We start from the raw sequence: 16,861 nt of genomic DNA, 5'->3' as shown, positions 1-16,861 counted from the left end.
TGGCCACCCAGAGGATGATATGGTTGGATGGCAGCACCAACTCAATGGACTTAAGTTTGAGCAAGCTCTGGGAGACAGTGAAGGACAGGGAAGCCTGGCCTGCTGCAGTCCATGGGGTCACAAAGAGATGGACACGACTAAGTGACTGAACAACAACAATGATGTTAAGATTTGTTTTAGTACATTGCCTAGGATACAGAGTAAATTCTCAAAAACTGTTAGCTATCTCCTTGATTTTATAATCAAGGAAAAAACAAACAAACAAACAAACAAACAAAAACAAAGCCAGAACACAGACCTTTGTAAGAAGAACCTTCTCTGTGTTCTAATTTTGCTTGTTCAGTCATGTCCGACTCTTTGCAACCCCATGAACTGTAGCCTGCCAGGCTCTTCTATCCATGGAATTTTCCAAGCCAGAATATTGGAGTGGGTAGCTGTTCCCTTCTCTATGGGATCTTCCCAACCCAGGGATTGAACCCAGGTCTCTCACATTGCAGACTGATTCTTTACTGTCTGAACCACCAGCAAAGCCCCTAATTTTGCTAAAAGATCTCAAATCCAGGGGATTCCATGCTGAATGAATAAATGTAAACAGAAAACTGCAAAACTTGTATGAAGATTTAAAGTGCTGAAAATATTTTTCCTTTTTCCTTTCCTTTTTTAAAAAATCTGAATTGTGCCCTATACTGAAGTTGTTTGAATATGTTTTTATGTTGCATCGGGAAAAATTGTATAACTTTAACCTATTTAGCATTTTTCACTAATAATTTTATTTGTATCAAGACAGTAAAAGTAATATAAGATACAAGTGACCATATCTATCATACTTCGTAAAAGCTCTCAATAGGTTAAACATATTTTTTCTCCCCCACTCTGAGATTTGTTATTTGAAGCATACACTGAGTTTCTTGTATTTCCTATGGCCTTTTCTCTAATGGTTAAAGTACTCCCCAACCAGTAATTGAGCAACAAATGTTTGTTTACTGACTGCCTAGCAATATTATAAGGCTGTTGTATTTGGCAGAACCTGTAGATAATATGAGTATGGGTTTCACAGAGTTCTTTGTACTTTTTCTATGTTAATTATTTCCCAGCAGCTTGCAGAATGACAATTGGACCAATGGAATTTGTGTCTAAGAAGTAAGATAACACTTTTTGAGAAATCCAAAAACTGTTATGAAATTTCAACATTCAAATATTTCAGAAGTGTATTTGCTTTGCTGCCAAGTAGAACGTGCAGTTGGAAAACATCATGGGAAGAAAGACGATTTTGCTTCTGATTGTGGGGGTCCTTGGGGCATATTATGTTTACACACCTCTCCCGGATAATATTGAGGAGCCGTGGAAATTAATGTGGGTAACAACGTGTTTGAAAACTATGACACATTTGGTAAGTATAAACTTTTATTGACTCTGAATGTTTAGAAGTTTAATCAGGAGAAAATAATTATCTTTATTATTTTTTAAATAAATTCTGCTGTTTTGGAAATTTTACTCAAAGTTTGCTTGCTGGTTTTAAAACCTTTTTAATATTTTATCTATTGCTTAATGCAGAGCCCGAACAGAATGAATATGGAGGGAGTAGTCAAGGAGTTTCAATTTTAAATACTAGAAGACAAAATAGACTGGCTAAGAAAGACAAAAAGTCTTATTGTGAGTTTCATGGCATGAGTGCTGCCAGAATGAAACGTTTTGAACTTCAGAAATGGTAGAATTGAGCAACACTGATTAGTTACAGAATTCGATACAGTAACCTTGTATTCAGATGTGCAAATCCTTTCTTACTGAAATACCTGTGAACAAGTCAGCTGGTAAAAACCCAGGGGAAACAAGGAACATGGTTTCCAGTTGAAGGGTTTAGTTGCTGAGTGATAGGATCCCGCAAGACTGGCTCACTACCTCCTGTTCATGGGTGGTCCTCAAAGACTTGAGGTTCTTTTCTAATGAGTCTAATTACTTGGAAATAAAGCCATATAGTTTGCTCCTTTGACTTTGTTGTGAATTGCCTCCCTGCAGCAAAAACAAAACAAAAATAATTCATAGACAGTCTGGGTATTAAACCCTTGGCTCAACATCTCTTGCATATATTTTTTTAGTTTCAGCACTTTTCTGGAGCTTAATGTAGCTCTGAATAAGTGCGATGCTTGTCTTATTTTTATTTTCTTATTAGTGATTTGACCATTTTTAGTAATTTTATAGTACACGTTATTGGGTTTGGATCAGTTTTGGTGGAATATAGCTTCAAGTCATTTTTTTAAAGTTATTCTTGGTTGATTTTGATTGATTGTTTTGATTTCTTTTATTATTTGGATTAATTATGTGTATGTGTGTGAATACATTTATGTACACAGGTAGTCCTTGTTTGCCTTTGGAAAAAATGTCATTTTCTCTATAGCACTTAATCTTCTCCAATTTTCTGTTTACTTAAGGAAGTAAAATCATATCTCATGTACAAAAAATAATTTTTTAAAAGTCACAGTAACAATTATTGCTTACCTAGGAATAGCTGTGTATGTGTACTCGGTCATGTCCCACTCTGGGATTTCATGGACTGTAGCCCACCAGGCTACTCTGTCCATAGAATTCTACAGGCAAGAGTACTGAAGTGGGCTGCCATTTCCTATTTGAGAGGATCTTTTTGACCCAGGGGTCAAATCTGTGTCTCTTGCATCTCCTGCATTGCAAGCTAATTCTTTACCACTCTGCCGGGAAGCCTTAACCAGTTTAACTGCATTGATATATATAACTAGTGTAATTTTAAAGAAATACACAAAATTTAATGTAATAAAATATAGGTTGATGGTTACAGGAGAGGAAGAAGGGTGTGCAAGAGTATGGTGAATTCCCTGACCCTTAAACATATTTATTACATTTCACATTTCTGCCTTATATAGTTGTATATAAGGAATGGCACCCCACTCCAGTACTCTTGCCTGGAAAATCCCATGAGCGGAGAAGGCTGCAGTCCATGGGGTCGCAAAGAGTCAGACACGACTGAGCGACTTCACTTTCACTTTTCATTTTCATGCATTGGAGAAGGAAATGGCAACCCACTCCAGTGTTCTTGCCTGGAGAATCCCAGGGATGGGGGAACCTGGTGTGCTGCCGTCTATGGGGTCACACAGAGTCGGACACGACTGAAGCGGCTTAGCAGCAGCATATGTGTTATATTTAATTATAAAATTATAAAGTATAATGTTTTAAACAGAAATAGATTCACAGATGAAGAAAACAAACTTATGGTTACCAGGGGGAAGAAAGGGGAGGAATAAATTGGGAGATTGGGATTGGTATAGAATACTACATATGAGATAGATAACTAATGAGGACCTACTATACAGCTCAGGGCATCCTACTTAATACTCTGTAATGGTCTATATGGGAAAAGAGTCTAAAAAAGAGTGGAAATTTTATATATATATATATATATATAAAACTGATTCACTTTGCTGTACAGCAGAAACAAAAACAATATTGTAAATCAACTATACTTCATTAAAAATTTTAAATAAAATATAGGTTTATTATTTTTTTAAATCTACAGGTCACGATTTTGGCTATCTGTAAAGTTTTCATTAATTGGTCAAGTATAAAATATTTTTGTACGTCTTCTCAGTTCAGTTCAGTTCAGTCGTTCAGTCATGTCCGACTCCTTGTGACCCCATGAATTGCAGCATGCCAGGCCTCCCTGTCCATCACCAACTCCACTTGAACTCATGTCCATCGAGTCGGTGATGCCATCCAGCTATCTCATCCTCTGTCGTCCCCTTCTCCTCCTGTCCCCAATCTCAGCATCAGAGTCTTTTCCAATTGGTCAACTCTTCGCATGAGGTGGCCAAAGTATTGGGGTTTCAGCTTTAGCATCAGTCCTTCCAATGAACACCCAGGACTGATCTCCTTTAGAATGGACTAGTTGGATCTCCTTGCTGCTGCTGCTGCTGCTAGGTCGCTTCAGTCGTGTCTGACTCTGTGCAACCCCATAGACGGCAGCCCACCAGGCCCCTCCATCCCTGGGATTCTCCAGGCAAGAACACTGGAATGGGTTGCCATTGGATCTCCTTAACTCACTCTAAATCAGTCACCTGTGAGCAACCTATTTAATAATTGTGCATGTTTAGTCGCTCAGTCACGTCTAACTCTTTGTGATCCCATTGACTATAACCCGCTAGGCTCTCTCCATGGGATTTTCCAGGCAAGAATACTGGAGCAGGTTGCCATTTCCAACTCCAAAGGATATTCCTGACCCAGGGATGGAACCCACGTTCTCTTGTGTCTCTTGCATTGGCAGGCAGATTCTTTACCACTGCACCACCTGGGAAGCCATTTAATAATTATCACTCCTTTAACAATCTAAACAGCATTCTTCATACTAGGTACAAGATAAATGGAATGTGGTAATTTTACCTGAAATAAAACACTGAACTGGTTATTTAAATTCAGAAATTATTTTTACATAAAATAATCTAGTAATGAACTTTTAAATATTTTATTCTACTAACTAGTTCTAATTCCTGTGATCTAAATGAAATAAAATAAACATTGTTGCCATTTGCTTTTGCAGGCCTGTGTGTGTGTATGTGTGTGTGTGTGTGTACACTCACATATGCCTGTGTGTGTGTAAAATGTCATATTTATATCAAAGGAAAGAATGTCAGGGTCCTGTGCTCTCTTCAACTCTATATCAAGTTTTCAGAAATGAACTTCATCTAGCCATTATACTTTACTCCGAGCATCACCAGAGTGCATATGGTTTCAATAATTACTGTTTATGACCTACACCAGTGGAGCTCAAATTTTTCCTTGCATCAGAATCACCCGAAAGATGACAAAACACACATTGCTGGTTCCTCCCAACTTAATTTAGTGAGTCTGGGCTAGGATTAAGAATTTTCATTTCTAACAAATCCCTGGGTCATTTGAGTACTAGGCATCTAGGGACCACAGTTAGAGAAGCTAATCTATGAGACATCCTGGGCCATTTCAATGTGGGAACCATATAAATGTACATAGAAACATCTCCTAAAATGCAATGCTTAATATTGTGTGTGTGCTTGCTGAATTGCTTCGGTTGTGTCTGCCTCTGTGCAGCCTTATAAACTACAGCCTGCCAGGCTCCTCTCTCAATGGGATTCTCTAGGCAAGAATGCTGGAGTGGATTGCCATGCCCTCCTACAGGGGATCTTCCCACCCCAGGGATCAAACCTGGGTCTCCTGCACTGCAGGCAGGTTCTTTACCGTCTAAGCCATCAGGGAAGCCCCATGCTCAGTATTCAGTTCAGTTCAATTCAGTCGCTCAGTCATGTCCAACTCTCTGTGACCCCATGAATCACAGCACGCCAGGCCTCCCTGTCCATCACCAACTCCCGGAGTTCATTCAGACTCACGTCCATTGAGTCGGTGATGCCATCCAGCCATCTCATCCTCTGTTGCTCCCTTTTCCTCCTGCCCTTAATCCCTCCCAGCATCAGAGTCTTTTCCAATGAGTCAACTCTTTGCATGAGGTGGCCAAAGTATTGGAGTTTCAGCTTTAGCATCATTCCTTCCAAAGAAATCCCAGGGCTGATCTCCTTTAGAATGGACTGGTTGGATCCCTTTGTCATCCAAGGGACTCTCAAGAGTCTTCTCCAACACCACAGTTCAAAAGCATCAATTCTTCGGCATTCAGCCTTTTTCACAGTCCAACTCTCACATCCATACATGACCACAGGAAAAACCATAGCCTTGACTAGATGGACCTTTCTTGGCAAAGTAATGTCTCTGCTTTTGAATATGCTATCTAGGTTGGTCATAACTTTCCTTCCAAGAAGTAAGCGTCTTTTAATTTCATGGCTGCAGTCACCATCTGCAGTGTTTTTTGAGCCCCAAAAAATCAAGTCTGACACTATTTCCACTGTTTCCCCATCTATTTCCCATGAAGTGATGGGATCAGATGCCATGATCTTCGTTTTCTGAATGTTGAGCTTTAAGCCAACTTTTGCATTCTCCTCTTTCACTTTCATCAGGAGGCTCTTTAGTTCCTCTTCACTTTCTGCCATAATGGTGGTGTCATCTGCTCAGTATTACTAGTTCCCAAATGTTTTGGGTTATGCATCCTATTGATGGAAAAATTTTAGTACACCCCAAATATATGCATATTAATTTATAGATACATTTGTCTTAATGCACTAATCTGAATATTTGAAACACTTAAACATTAAAATGAATTAGACTTTTACGTAGGATTTAGTTGTTTAGTGTCAGCATTGAATTAGAATTCCTAATGACATGATCTTCTCCTTAAATGTTACTGCCTGTTGATAACAGTTCAGTTCAGTCACTCAGTCTTGTCCGACTCTTTGTGACCCCATGGACTGCAGCCCCCAGGCTTCCCTGTCCATCACTAACTCCCAGAGCTTACTCAAACTCATGTCCATCGAGTCAGTGATTCCATCCAACCATCTCATCCTCTGTCGTCCCCTTCTCCCCGCACCTTCAATCTTTTACAGCATCAGGGTCTTTTCAAATGAGTCAGTTCTTTGCATCAGGTGGCCAAACTATTGGAGTTTCAGTTTCAGCATCAGTCCTTCCAATGAATATTCAGGACTGATTTCATTTAGGATGGACTGGTTGGAGCTCCTTGCAGTCCAAGGGACTCTCTGTTAATGTAATAACATGTATATAAAATTTTTATTTAAAATATATCAATTTCCTCTGATTGCCATTCTTAGCTGTAAGAGTACATATTTTGCTTTTTAATTACAGATTAGATGGTCTTTTTGCCCATCCATAAGAAAAGTAGTGGGCTTCCCTGTTGGCTCAGATGTTACCACCTGCAATGCAAGAGACCTGAGTTCTATCACTGTTTATGTTCATAGTATTTAAGTAATACACCTAGTCTTAGATATAATTGAAAATTGGAATGTTCTTTGAGATATATTTCTTGTTTCTGATTATCTTTTTGAGATTCTGAATTTAACTCATATCAGTTATTGTTTTTAAATTTAAAATATATTTTTAAATGAAATTACTATTTGATCAACTTTAAATTATTTTCAGCTCATAGATGACCCAGATGTCAAGATCAAACTCAAGACCCAGTCTTTAATTTATCCTGCCCTTCAGTCTCTTGATCTGGATTTACCGTCATATTGGGAAAACTCAAATTTTCTTGGTCTGACCAAATCATTCGTGGTCAGATTGTGGAGTGGATACTTTACCACAGAAAGATCACTTGAAAAAGCCATGTTCTTCATTCAACATGTACCAGTGGAATCAAGCCATCTGTTCAAATTTGTTAATTGGAGTTCTTTGCTCCTTGAGAAGTTTAAGAAAGGGCATTTTTATAACAGTCCAACTTATGGTAATTCTAAGCTGGCTAAAAAGTATCCAGGGTTTCTAGATGTGAGGGCGGCTCCCTTGTTGGCTGATGACAACAAATTGTGTAATCTGCCCCTGACCTATGTCATCACCTGTCAATATGATATATTAAGAGATGATGGAATCATGTACGTCACCAGACTCCAGAACGCGGGAGTTAGGGTGACCCATAACCACATTGAGGATGGATTCCATGGAGCACTTGTTTATCGTGGGTTTAAAATTGGATATAGAATAGAAAATCAGTATATGAGTTGGTTAAGTGAAAATTTATAGTAAAATATCTGAACAGTGGTTCATAAAAATATATAAACCTCAGAGTAGGAAACAAATTAGTGAGAAAAGGTTGTGTTTGCATTGATATTTGATTATCTGTGACCTTTCCAAGGTTCTCATAACCATTGTATTTTGTTTGTTTGTCTTTTTAACTCAGCAGATTCTTCTCTATCCCTTATTCTAAATGTTGTTTACTCATCTCTGTACCTTAACTAATATTTATATTCTATATTTTTTCTTGCTCTTGTTAGTCATTTCTTATAACTCTAATTTATAGCCCTAGTTTTTTGTCTAATAGTATTACTATTGAGAAGAAAGCTTAAAGGAATACATCTAGTTTGTGAAATGCTAGCACTTCAGTTGGCATGGATTTGGAGTCCTGAAATGCTGCCTTATAGGCAATCATATTTTCTTGACAATTATTTTTTCAGAGTGTTAGCCTCAATACAACATCATGTGTTTATCACTGCAAAATTCACTTCTTAATGCAAACTTCTTCCTGTGCTCAGGTACCAGAATCAGTGCCAAAGATCTCATAGGCATTTTAGGAAAAAGCAGCTCTATTCTTTTGACAAATAAGGGGCATTTAAGTGGGAGGCAGTAACTCTACATGTAGCAGTGATGAGTGAAGCCCAGGACATAGAGGAAATCACAAAACCAAACTGAAAATTTTGATCTCTGAAGTTCTTGTGTCTATATGGAGTTAGTAGAGTGACAAACAAAATCGCTATGTTATTGGACTGTCTTAGTCAACTTGGGCTGCTGTTAACAATAGAGTTGGTGGCTTACAAAACAATAGAAATTTATTGCTTACAGTTTGGGAGGTTCAGAGTGTCAATCTGGTCAGATTCTGGTGAAAGCCCTCTTCTGCATTGCAAACTGTGATTTCCATGACAGAGAACAAAGAGAGGAAGCAGGCTTTTCTATAACTCTTATAAGGGCACTCATTTCATTCATGAGGACTCCACTCTCATGAACTCATCTAATCCTAATTCTCAAAGTCTTCACTTCACTTCCTAATAGAATTACAGAGAAGGCAGGGTTTCAACATAAGAAACTTAGGGGACACATTGAGTCTGTAGCATAGACTATAGCGAATAAACAGTAATGACCATATATTATGTAATGTTTGATAATTTTGGAGAAATACTGAGGAAGGCAGCTCAGGACTAGTATGGCATCTCCTCCCAACCATCAGAAGTCGAGGCTTCTTTCCATTCCCCCTCAACTATTATCAGGCAGAAAGAGGTGCAGGTTAGGGGAATGGGAGAATCAGAAACTTTCATTTCTGTTTTTATCAAGAAAAACAATAGCATTTCTGCAAGTCCTACCCAACATATGTCTCATTTTATGTTTCATTTTACAGAACTGTATTTCATGTGAACACACATAACTGTCAAGGTTGCTTAAAGAGTAATATCTTTTTTAACCTGGGCACAACGTCCTGAACAAAATTAGTATTTGTTTTTTTACATAAATCCATGAGACAGAATTGAGTAAACAACTGGTAGTTAGGTCACAAATTCTGTAGGAATAAATGGTTTAAATTACTTTTGGAAAATACACATGAATATTTGTGGTAATGTATTACATGAAACAGAAATATAAATGAACCATACTTATGGTTCCAAATGGAGCACCATTGGGATACTTGTGTACTGTAATATTTGTGTACTCAGTTGAAGAGGACTTTTTTACTTGTATCTGTATGTCCCACTCTTTTACCTCCTTCAAACCACCTACCCATAAATCAAAACAATGTATGTTAATTACCAGGTAGGGATATAGTCTTAATTTGGAATAGAAAGATATATTTAAATATGGACATAGCATATGACACAAAGTACTTTTTTAAAGCTATATAAATAATAATGATGCAACAAATTGATGTCAGTTGCATGTGTCTCAGATTTCCAGCCTAAAGTTATAGCAGACGGAGAGATCAATAACTAACAAAGCAACAGCAACAAAAGAATTATCTATTCTCACCTTAAGTTTCTATTACAAAAGTCCATCTAGATCCCCACTTTTGGTTTTTACCAAGTACAATAGGATGAATAAGAGAATTGGTGTCCTGATGACGTCTTGGGCTTCGCTGATAGCTCAGTTGGTAAAGAAACTTCCTGCAATGCAGGAGACCCTGGTTCAATTCCTGGGTTGGGAAGATCACAGGGGAAGGGATAACTGGCTATCATTAATTGATCTTTACCCCTCTCTACATCTGTCCTCACTCGCAATCACTTTCATTTCTCACCCCTTAATCTCTGTAACGTATTCCCTATCCCTGATTCTCCCCTTTCCACAACCCCTTCTCAATTCCTATAATCTTTCCACTGAGTTCTCTAGAACTCTTGGGTCATCTGAACAGATAGCCATAAGATTTTATCTGTGCCTTCTATTAACTGTCATCTGAGATGTAGTACTTAATTAAGGACCAGGCTTCTATTTTCCCTCCCACATTGATCAAACCATAAGTATCTTCCTTGTTTATTGATGCTACCAGACTATTCTCTCTCCCTACAGCCTCTCATATCATGGGTAGACACTATCATCAGTTACGTTTCCATTATGTAGTCACCTGCCAACCTCTGCATCACTGACTCTAATGTCTCAAAGATTTCACCTTTAAAGTCACTGTCGCTATCTCCACTATTACAATTGGGGATTTCAAAATCTATATAGATCCTCAGACTGAGGGAATGCCAGTGTTCTTGGTTTATTCAAGATTTTTTCATATATAAGAATAATTTGAAAGATAAAAGACATACAATTGTGTTCATATCTGATGTTAGTGAAGCAAGTGAAATCAGATGGACAGAGGGACAGATGGCTACAGAATAATGTGAAAGACACCCCAAAATATTCATTTTACTTCTGTTAAAGTAGTGAGATTTTTCATAATTTTTTATATCTTCTCATATTTATGTTTAAATATGTAACTGGCATTTGTTATTTTATAATGCTATATATGTGCATGTGTGTGTGTATATGTGTGTGTATATATATATAAACTATTTAAAAAGAAAAAAAAAAAAACAAAATCTATATAGATGATACAACTAACATTGTGAACTGTAAATTGTTTGACTTTCCTTCTCCCTGATAATGTTGGCTTTTACTCTGCATAAACCTTTTGCTCTTATGATCATACCTTAGACTGTTACTAACCGAAACTGCACCTTATAATCTCAGTATCAAATAGGCTATTATCTGACTGTAACCTGCTGTCATACCAGATCACTCTCACTAATACTCCTAATTACCATGTACTTGAATTATATCAGCATTTTAAATTTCTTCATTCTGCATGTATTTTTCCTTCCTTATTCAGATTTAGTTCTTCAGTCAATCATTATGATCACTTTCTTGTATACACCCCGAGCTTCTATCTCTTGCTCTCTATTACATTTTCTCATCTGTCTTTTTTCTTGATCTCTTAGTGGAGTGTTTCCGCATTTGCGTTTTTTTTTTTTTTTTTTAATTAACCCATGCTTTATTCTCTGGTGATATCAGCTAGTCTCATGGCTTTCAATAATCTGTAAACTGAAATCCCAATTCACATCTCTGGTCTGAATCTTCTTAACTCCAGATTAGGTACACATATACATCTATATACGTACTTTACAATCCCAGTTGGATTTAAATAAATACCTCAAACTTAAATTTATGATCTTCTATCAAATAATTGCTGATGTTCATCTTTCTCATTTCTGCAGATAGAAACTCCTTTTTTCCAGTTATTCAAGGCAAAAACAAACAAAAGCAGAGTAAAACCAAAACAGGTAAACAAAAATTCACTATTATTTGTCTCTTTTTTTTCTGTCACAGATATCATTATTAAATCCTCTTAGCCAAAATATATCCTGTATCCAATTCTTTTTTTATTCTTATTTCCATTGCTAACATCCTGATCTAAATCACTATCAATTTTTGCTGGAAATAGTCCAATAGGATTATAATTTCTCTCTCCTTTTTCATTTTGAATCCTTAGAATCAATTTGCCAGATGTCAAACAGAATGATCTTTTTTAAAATGAAAGATCATGTTACTCCTCTTCTCATGGTCCCCCAAGAAGTTTTGTCTTCACTAGGGCAGTAGCCAAGATGTCTGAAGAAAACTTTTAGGCACATATGCCTCAAACTGCTAAATGAAATGTGTAATTACTCTTTCTAAATTATGAATGGGAAAAGGCAATGGCAACCCATTCCAGTGGGTTGAGGGGAAAAGTAGAGGAAAGTTCAGGGACAAAAATGTTTATAAAGCACAAACCCAGAGATTCCTACTTGAGATTTCTCTGACATTGTAAGTGACATAGTAAGTAGCACATATCTTAGGTTATCAGGCTGCCTTCTGTGGCCGGAGCTATTTGTCCCATAGCCCAGGTACAGGAAAGCAATTTTCTTTTACAAGGTAGGTTTCGAATCTATAATCTGACTTGAAAGCATAGATTTTATTATTCTTCTTCTATGGCAAAGAGATCAGGAGATGACTGCCAATTAAAAGAGTTTCTCACAGGTGCCGCAAGGAGGAGGCATGTCACACCATGCGGGTACCACACGTGGAAGCACCAGAGTTGATCAGGATGCAGAGAGAGCAGAGGGAAATATGGACCAGAGCTTTATTGTGGTTTCCATGGGAAAGAATATAGGCAAGGCAGGATAAGCAAGGTTAGGATTGGCTAATTTGAATAATTTCAGGGCACAGTTTGGTATAGGGGCTGTCCCTGGCCGGTACTTGGCCCTGTGGTGATTAGATGATTAGGCCCTGGGGTGATTAAGATCAAGAGACTTCAAGGGAATGGATTCTGAACTGATTGGTTTGTATATGAAAAATGTGCTCACAGGCAAGTTGGTGGCTTATCTCTCTGCATTAGCTGACTCTGAGAGGGGTAGTCCCTCCATGCTAAGAAAGACCTCAGATGTTGAAACACCAAAATACAGAGAAAAGGAAAAAAAAAATGCTTATTACCAGTCCCAAAGGATGCCACTGGATAACAACATTTCAGTTCTACCACAGACTCAGTATGCAATTGACCAAGTAGTAGACACCTCCAAAATCATCCTTGCAATGGCTACAAAAAGTTTTTTTCCCCCCTTTTTTGGTTTGTTTGTTTACTTAGCTAGTTCAAGAGTTGAGTTTTTTTTTAAATTTATTTTAGTTGGAGGATAATTACTTTACAATATTGTGATAGTTTTTCCCATACATCAAAATGAATCAGCCACAGGTATACATGTGTCCCATCCATCCTGAATCCCCCTCCCATCTCCTTCCCCACCCTATCCCTCTGGGTTGTCCCAGAGCACTGGCTTTGGGTGCCCTGCTTCGTACATCGAACTGGCACTGGTCATCTAGTTTACATATGGTGATGTACCTGTTTCAGTGTTATTCTCTCAAATCATCCCACCCTCACCTTCTCCCACTGAGTCCAAAAGTCTGTTCTTTATGTCTTGTCTCCTTTTCTACCCTGCATGTAGGATCGTTGGTACTCTCTTTCTAAATTCCATATATAGGCGTTAATATATAGTATTTATCTTTCTCTTTCTGACTTACTTCACTGTATATAGTAGGCTCCAGGTTTATCTACCTCATTAGAACTGACTCAAATGTGTTCCTTTTTATAGCTGAGTAATATTCAATTGTGTGTAAATAACCACAACTTTCTTATGCATTCATCTGCCGATGAACATCTATGTTGCTTCCATGTCCCAGCTATTGTAAATAGTGCTGCAACAAACATTGGGTTACATGTGACTCTTTCAATTCTGGCTTCTGCGGAGTATATGTCCAGCAGTGGGATTGCTGGGCCTCTATGTCTCCTAATTGAGAAGAAAAATACACCAGATAGAAATTAATGAACGTTCTGTGCTTAGTCGCTCAGTCGTATCCTACTGTTTGCGACTGCATTGACTGTAGCCCACCAGGCTCCTCTGTCCATGGGGATTCTCCAGGCAATAATACTGGAGTGGGTTACTGTGCCCTCCTCCAGGGGAATATTCTTGACCCAGGAATTAAGACAATGTTTCCTGTGTCTCCTGCATTGCAGGTGGATTCTTTACCGCTAAGCCACTGAGAAATTCCAACAGCAAAATAAACTGAATCTAAAATGTATTTTCAATATATATTACCATACCAGAAATTTAAAAATAATTCTGACTGATCAGAAAAAAAGCAGTGTTACTGGGATGATCTAAAAAGGAAACATTTCTGTATTCATTTTATGAGATGGTTACATCAAAACTAGAAGGATAGTAGGAAAGGAGAACCTACAGATAGAATTTACTTATGCATAACAAATGAAAAAACATATAAGCAAAGAGAATACATTAGCAGAGTATAAGAACAATATATCATAACTAAGAAGTGTTTATATTAATATTAGGAATAAAGGGATTATTCAGTATCTTTGTTAGTAGTAATGAGAAAAATCATATGCTTGTCTCTAAATATCTCAAAGAGAAATAAAAGTTCACATTCACTTTTTGACCTTTAAACAATATTCATGTAATAGTAATAGATTTATATGGCTAAACAAGTTATTATAATCCAAAATTAACTTCATGATAATATCAAAATTAAATAGAACTTATGAATATCATTACCTTTACTATATTTCTTTTTCTGTGTATATCCTATCCATCTCAATTAGATAAGAAAATAAAATTTAAAAATAAAAAACTGGAAAAGACATACATTATTATTGTTTCATATGACTTGGGTAATTTAAGATAACCAAATAAAAAGCTATTAAAATAGATATGCATACAGGTGTTTAGAAAATTAAATTTAGAAAAGTTTATAAAATTAATGAAAAATTTTATACTTCATATAAACAAGAAGAAAAGTTAGAAAATATTTACCAACATTATCCTTTCTTTTTCAGATTATTCCCTGAGCTATAAACCCTCTCTGTTTCATTTCCTCTTCCTCCCCAGTTCTCAACCAAAATGAGCAGTGTGCATATTTTATTAAGTCTCTTCATTTAAGTAAGTTCTATGATCTACTTAAAAAAGTGGAAGCAGTGACAGATTTTATTTTCTTGGGTTCCAAAATCACTGAGAACTGTCTCTGCAGCCATGAAATTAAAAGATGCTTGCTCCTTGGGAGGAAAGCTATGACAAACCTAAACAGTGTATTAGAAAGCAGAGACATCAATTTGCCAGCAAAGGTCCATATAGTCAAAGCTATGGTTTCTCCAGTAGTCATTATCGATGGTAAGAGTTGAACCATAAAGAAGGCTGAGTGCTGAATAATTAATTATTTTGAATCATGGGGCTGGAGAAGACTCTTTAGAGTCCCTTGGACTACAAGGAGATCAAACCAGTTAATCCTAAAGGAAATCAATCCTGAATATTCATTAGCAGGACTGATGCTGCAGCTGAAGCTTCAATACTTTGGCCATCTGATGCAAAGAGCCAGCTTATTGGGAAAGACCCTCATGCTGGGAAAGACAGAAGGCAAAAGGAGGAGAAGGCAGCAGATGATAAGATGGTTAGATAGCATCACTATCTCAATGGACGTGAAATTGGGCAATTGCTGGGAAGTAGTAAAGGACAGGGAAACCTGATGTGCTTCAGTACATGGGGTTGCAAAGAATCAGACACAATTTAGCGACTGAACATCAGCAATAAACATCTACTATGACTCTTACAGAAGTTTCAACTTTGGGATATTCTTTCTCTTTTGAGGAAGTAGGTAATTTTACTTCAGTCTCAGTCCCTTCATTTTATTCTCTCTTTTGTGTAGTTTTTTCATACATACTCTCACATTTCCCATTCTCTGTAAAGTTTTGACAAGAGCTTTTGAAATAATTCTTCTGTAATATAGAGCTTACTTTTCTATTTACAGGTAATTTGGAGTTTGAGATTGTGTAGTATTATTTGTTATACTCAATGAATTGTATGGTTTCCTGATGGTTGAAATTTACATGGTCACCATTATTCTTGACTACTTGGAAGATTAACAGTTGAAAATTAAAGCCTAAAAGATGGCTTTAACAACATATCAAACTCAACTGAAGCGAATATTAGAACAATAGATAGGTATAAAGAAGTAGAGTACATCAAAGAGAGAGAGAAAGATACGGAAGATTTCAGAGAGAATTAAATGCACTAAGACTAAAGAGAATAAATATTGGGGATCAATTTGCATTTTTGCCATGATGTGTGAGATATGGTTATGGCATATTTATTTTCCCATAGCTGTTCATAATTTTTCTCTATATATCTACTGTCATTGCTATTTTTATTATCAATTTGTAGCAATGTTATGTATAGTAAAGAAATTAATCTTCCATTGCTGAGTTGTCATTTTCTTTTGAGATGGTCATTTTATATTTTGACAAAATGTGAGTGCATTCTACAAAATTTGAAAACTCTTAAGTATTCTTAAAAAATTTGCATGTATGATTCTATATTTGCAATCATAATTTTATGAAGGCTTGTTAGAAAAATATCTTAGTATTTTTATATTGATAATTGCATGTTAATAAAATTAATTTAAACTGTTTTTACTTTTAATTAATGTTTATACTAGAAAAAGTTTAATTACATAAATGGCATTTGTGGTTCATATAGTTCTAATAAGAAGGATATAGATTCTTAACTCATTTTTATTATGGATACAGTTTATTAGAAAGCTTATTTTTACACATTTTTCTCTTTAAATTGAGTTATAAATATATGTACATTTAAGTGCAGAGTGTGGGTATTTCAAGTAAGTTATCTTTGGCTCTGAAGAAACATTTGGGAGTATATTTTAAATGTTTGCTTACATATTTAGATATATTCCATATACATTTTACTATCTTGTTTATAATTGAATATTTCATTATATGTGTAATTACAACTTATTATTAGAGAAGATACTAAAAAGAAAGCAAACAGTGAAAAGAGTTTTAAATTCTTTGCAAAAGAGGCATTGTAATTCCTTTGCAGTTAAAGAAAGTTTTATTTATTGAACAAACATGTACTGTATGGCTACTCTGCACCAGCCTCTGGGTTTGAGATTGGGCATGTGGCCACAAACAAGCTCTCAGAGTTAAGTCTCTGTTGACGGAAAAAAGACTTAGAAAAGAAAGAAAAGATTTTTCATTGTTAGTTTATAGGAATGCAAGCAATTTCTGTGTATTAATTTTATATCCTGTGACTTGACTAAATTCATTGATTGGCTCTAGTAATTTAGGATTTTCTAGGTATACTATCACATCAGAAGGAGAAATTAAGACAACAAT

The 16,861-nt window shown here is 36.4% G+C and overlaps 1 protein-coding gene across 1 annotated transcript; it reads left to right on the top strand.

Moving 5' to 3' along the window:
- Window positions 1–1,252: 1,252 nt before the first annotated feature.
- On the top strand, window positions 1,253–7,632 carry LOC129644506 (arylacetamide deacetylase-like). The gene is made up of 2 exons (XM_055570109.1): window positions 1,253–1,390; window positions 7,036–7,632. Exons 1-2 carry the CDS (start codon window positions 1,253–1,255, stop codon window positions 7,630–7,632), a joined length of 735 nt encoding a protein of 244 aa, XP_055426084.1.
- Window positions 7,633–16,861: the final 9,229 nt, after the last annotated feature.

Source organism: Bubalus kerabau, chromosome 2 (assembly GCF_029407905.1).
Source record: "Bubalus kerabau isolate K-KA32 ecotype Philippines breed swamp buffalo chromosome 2, PCC_UOA_SB_1v2, whole genome shotgun sequence".
NCBI classification, from domain to species: domain Eukaryota; kingdom Metazoa; phylum Chordata; class Mammalia; order Artiodactyla; family Bovidae; genus Bubalus; species Bubalus kerabau.
Note: the sequence above shows the minus strand (reverse complement) of the source record. Positions and strands in the feature narration are given on the sequence as shown.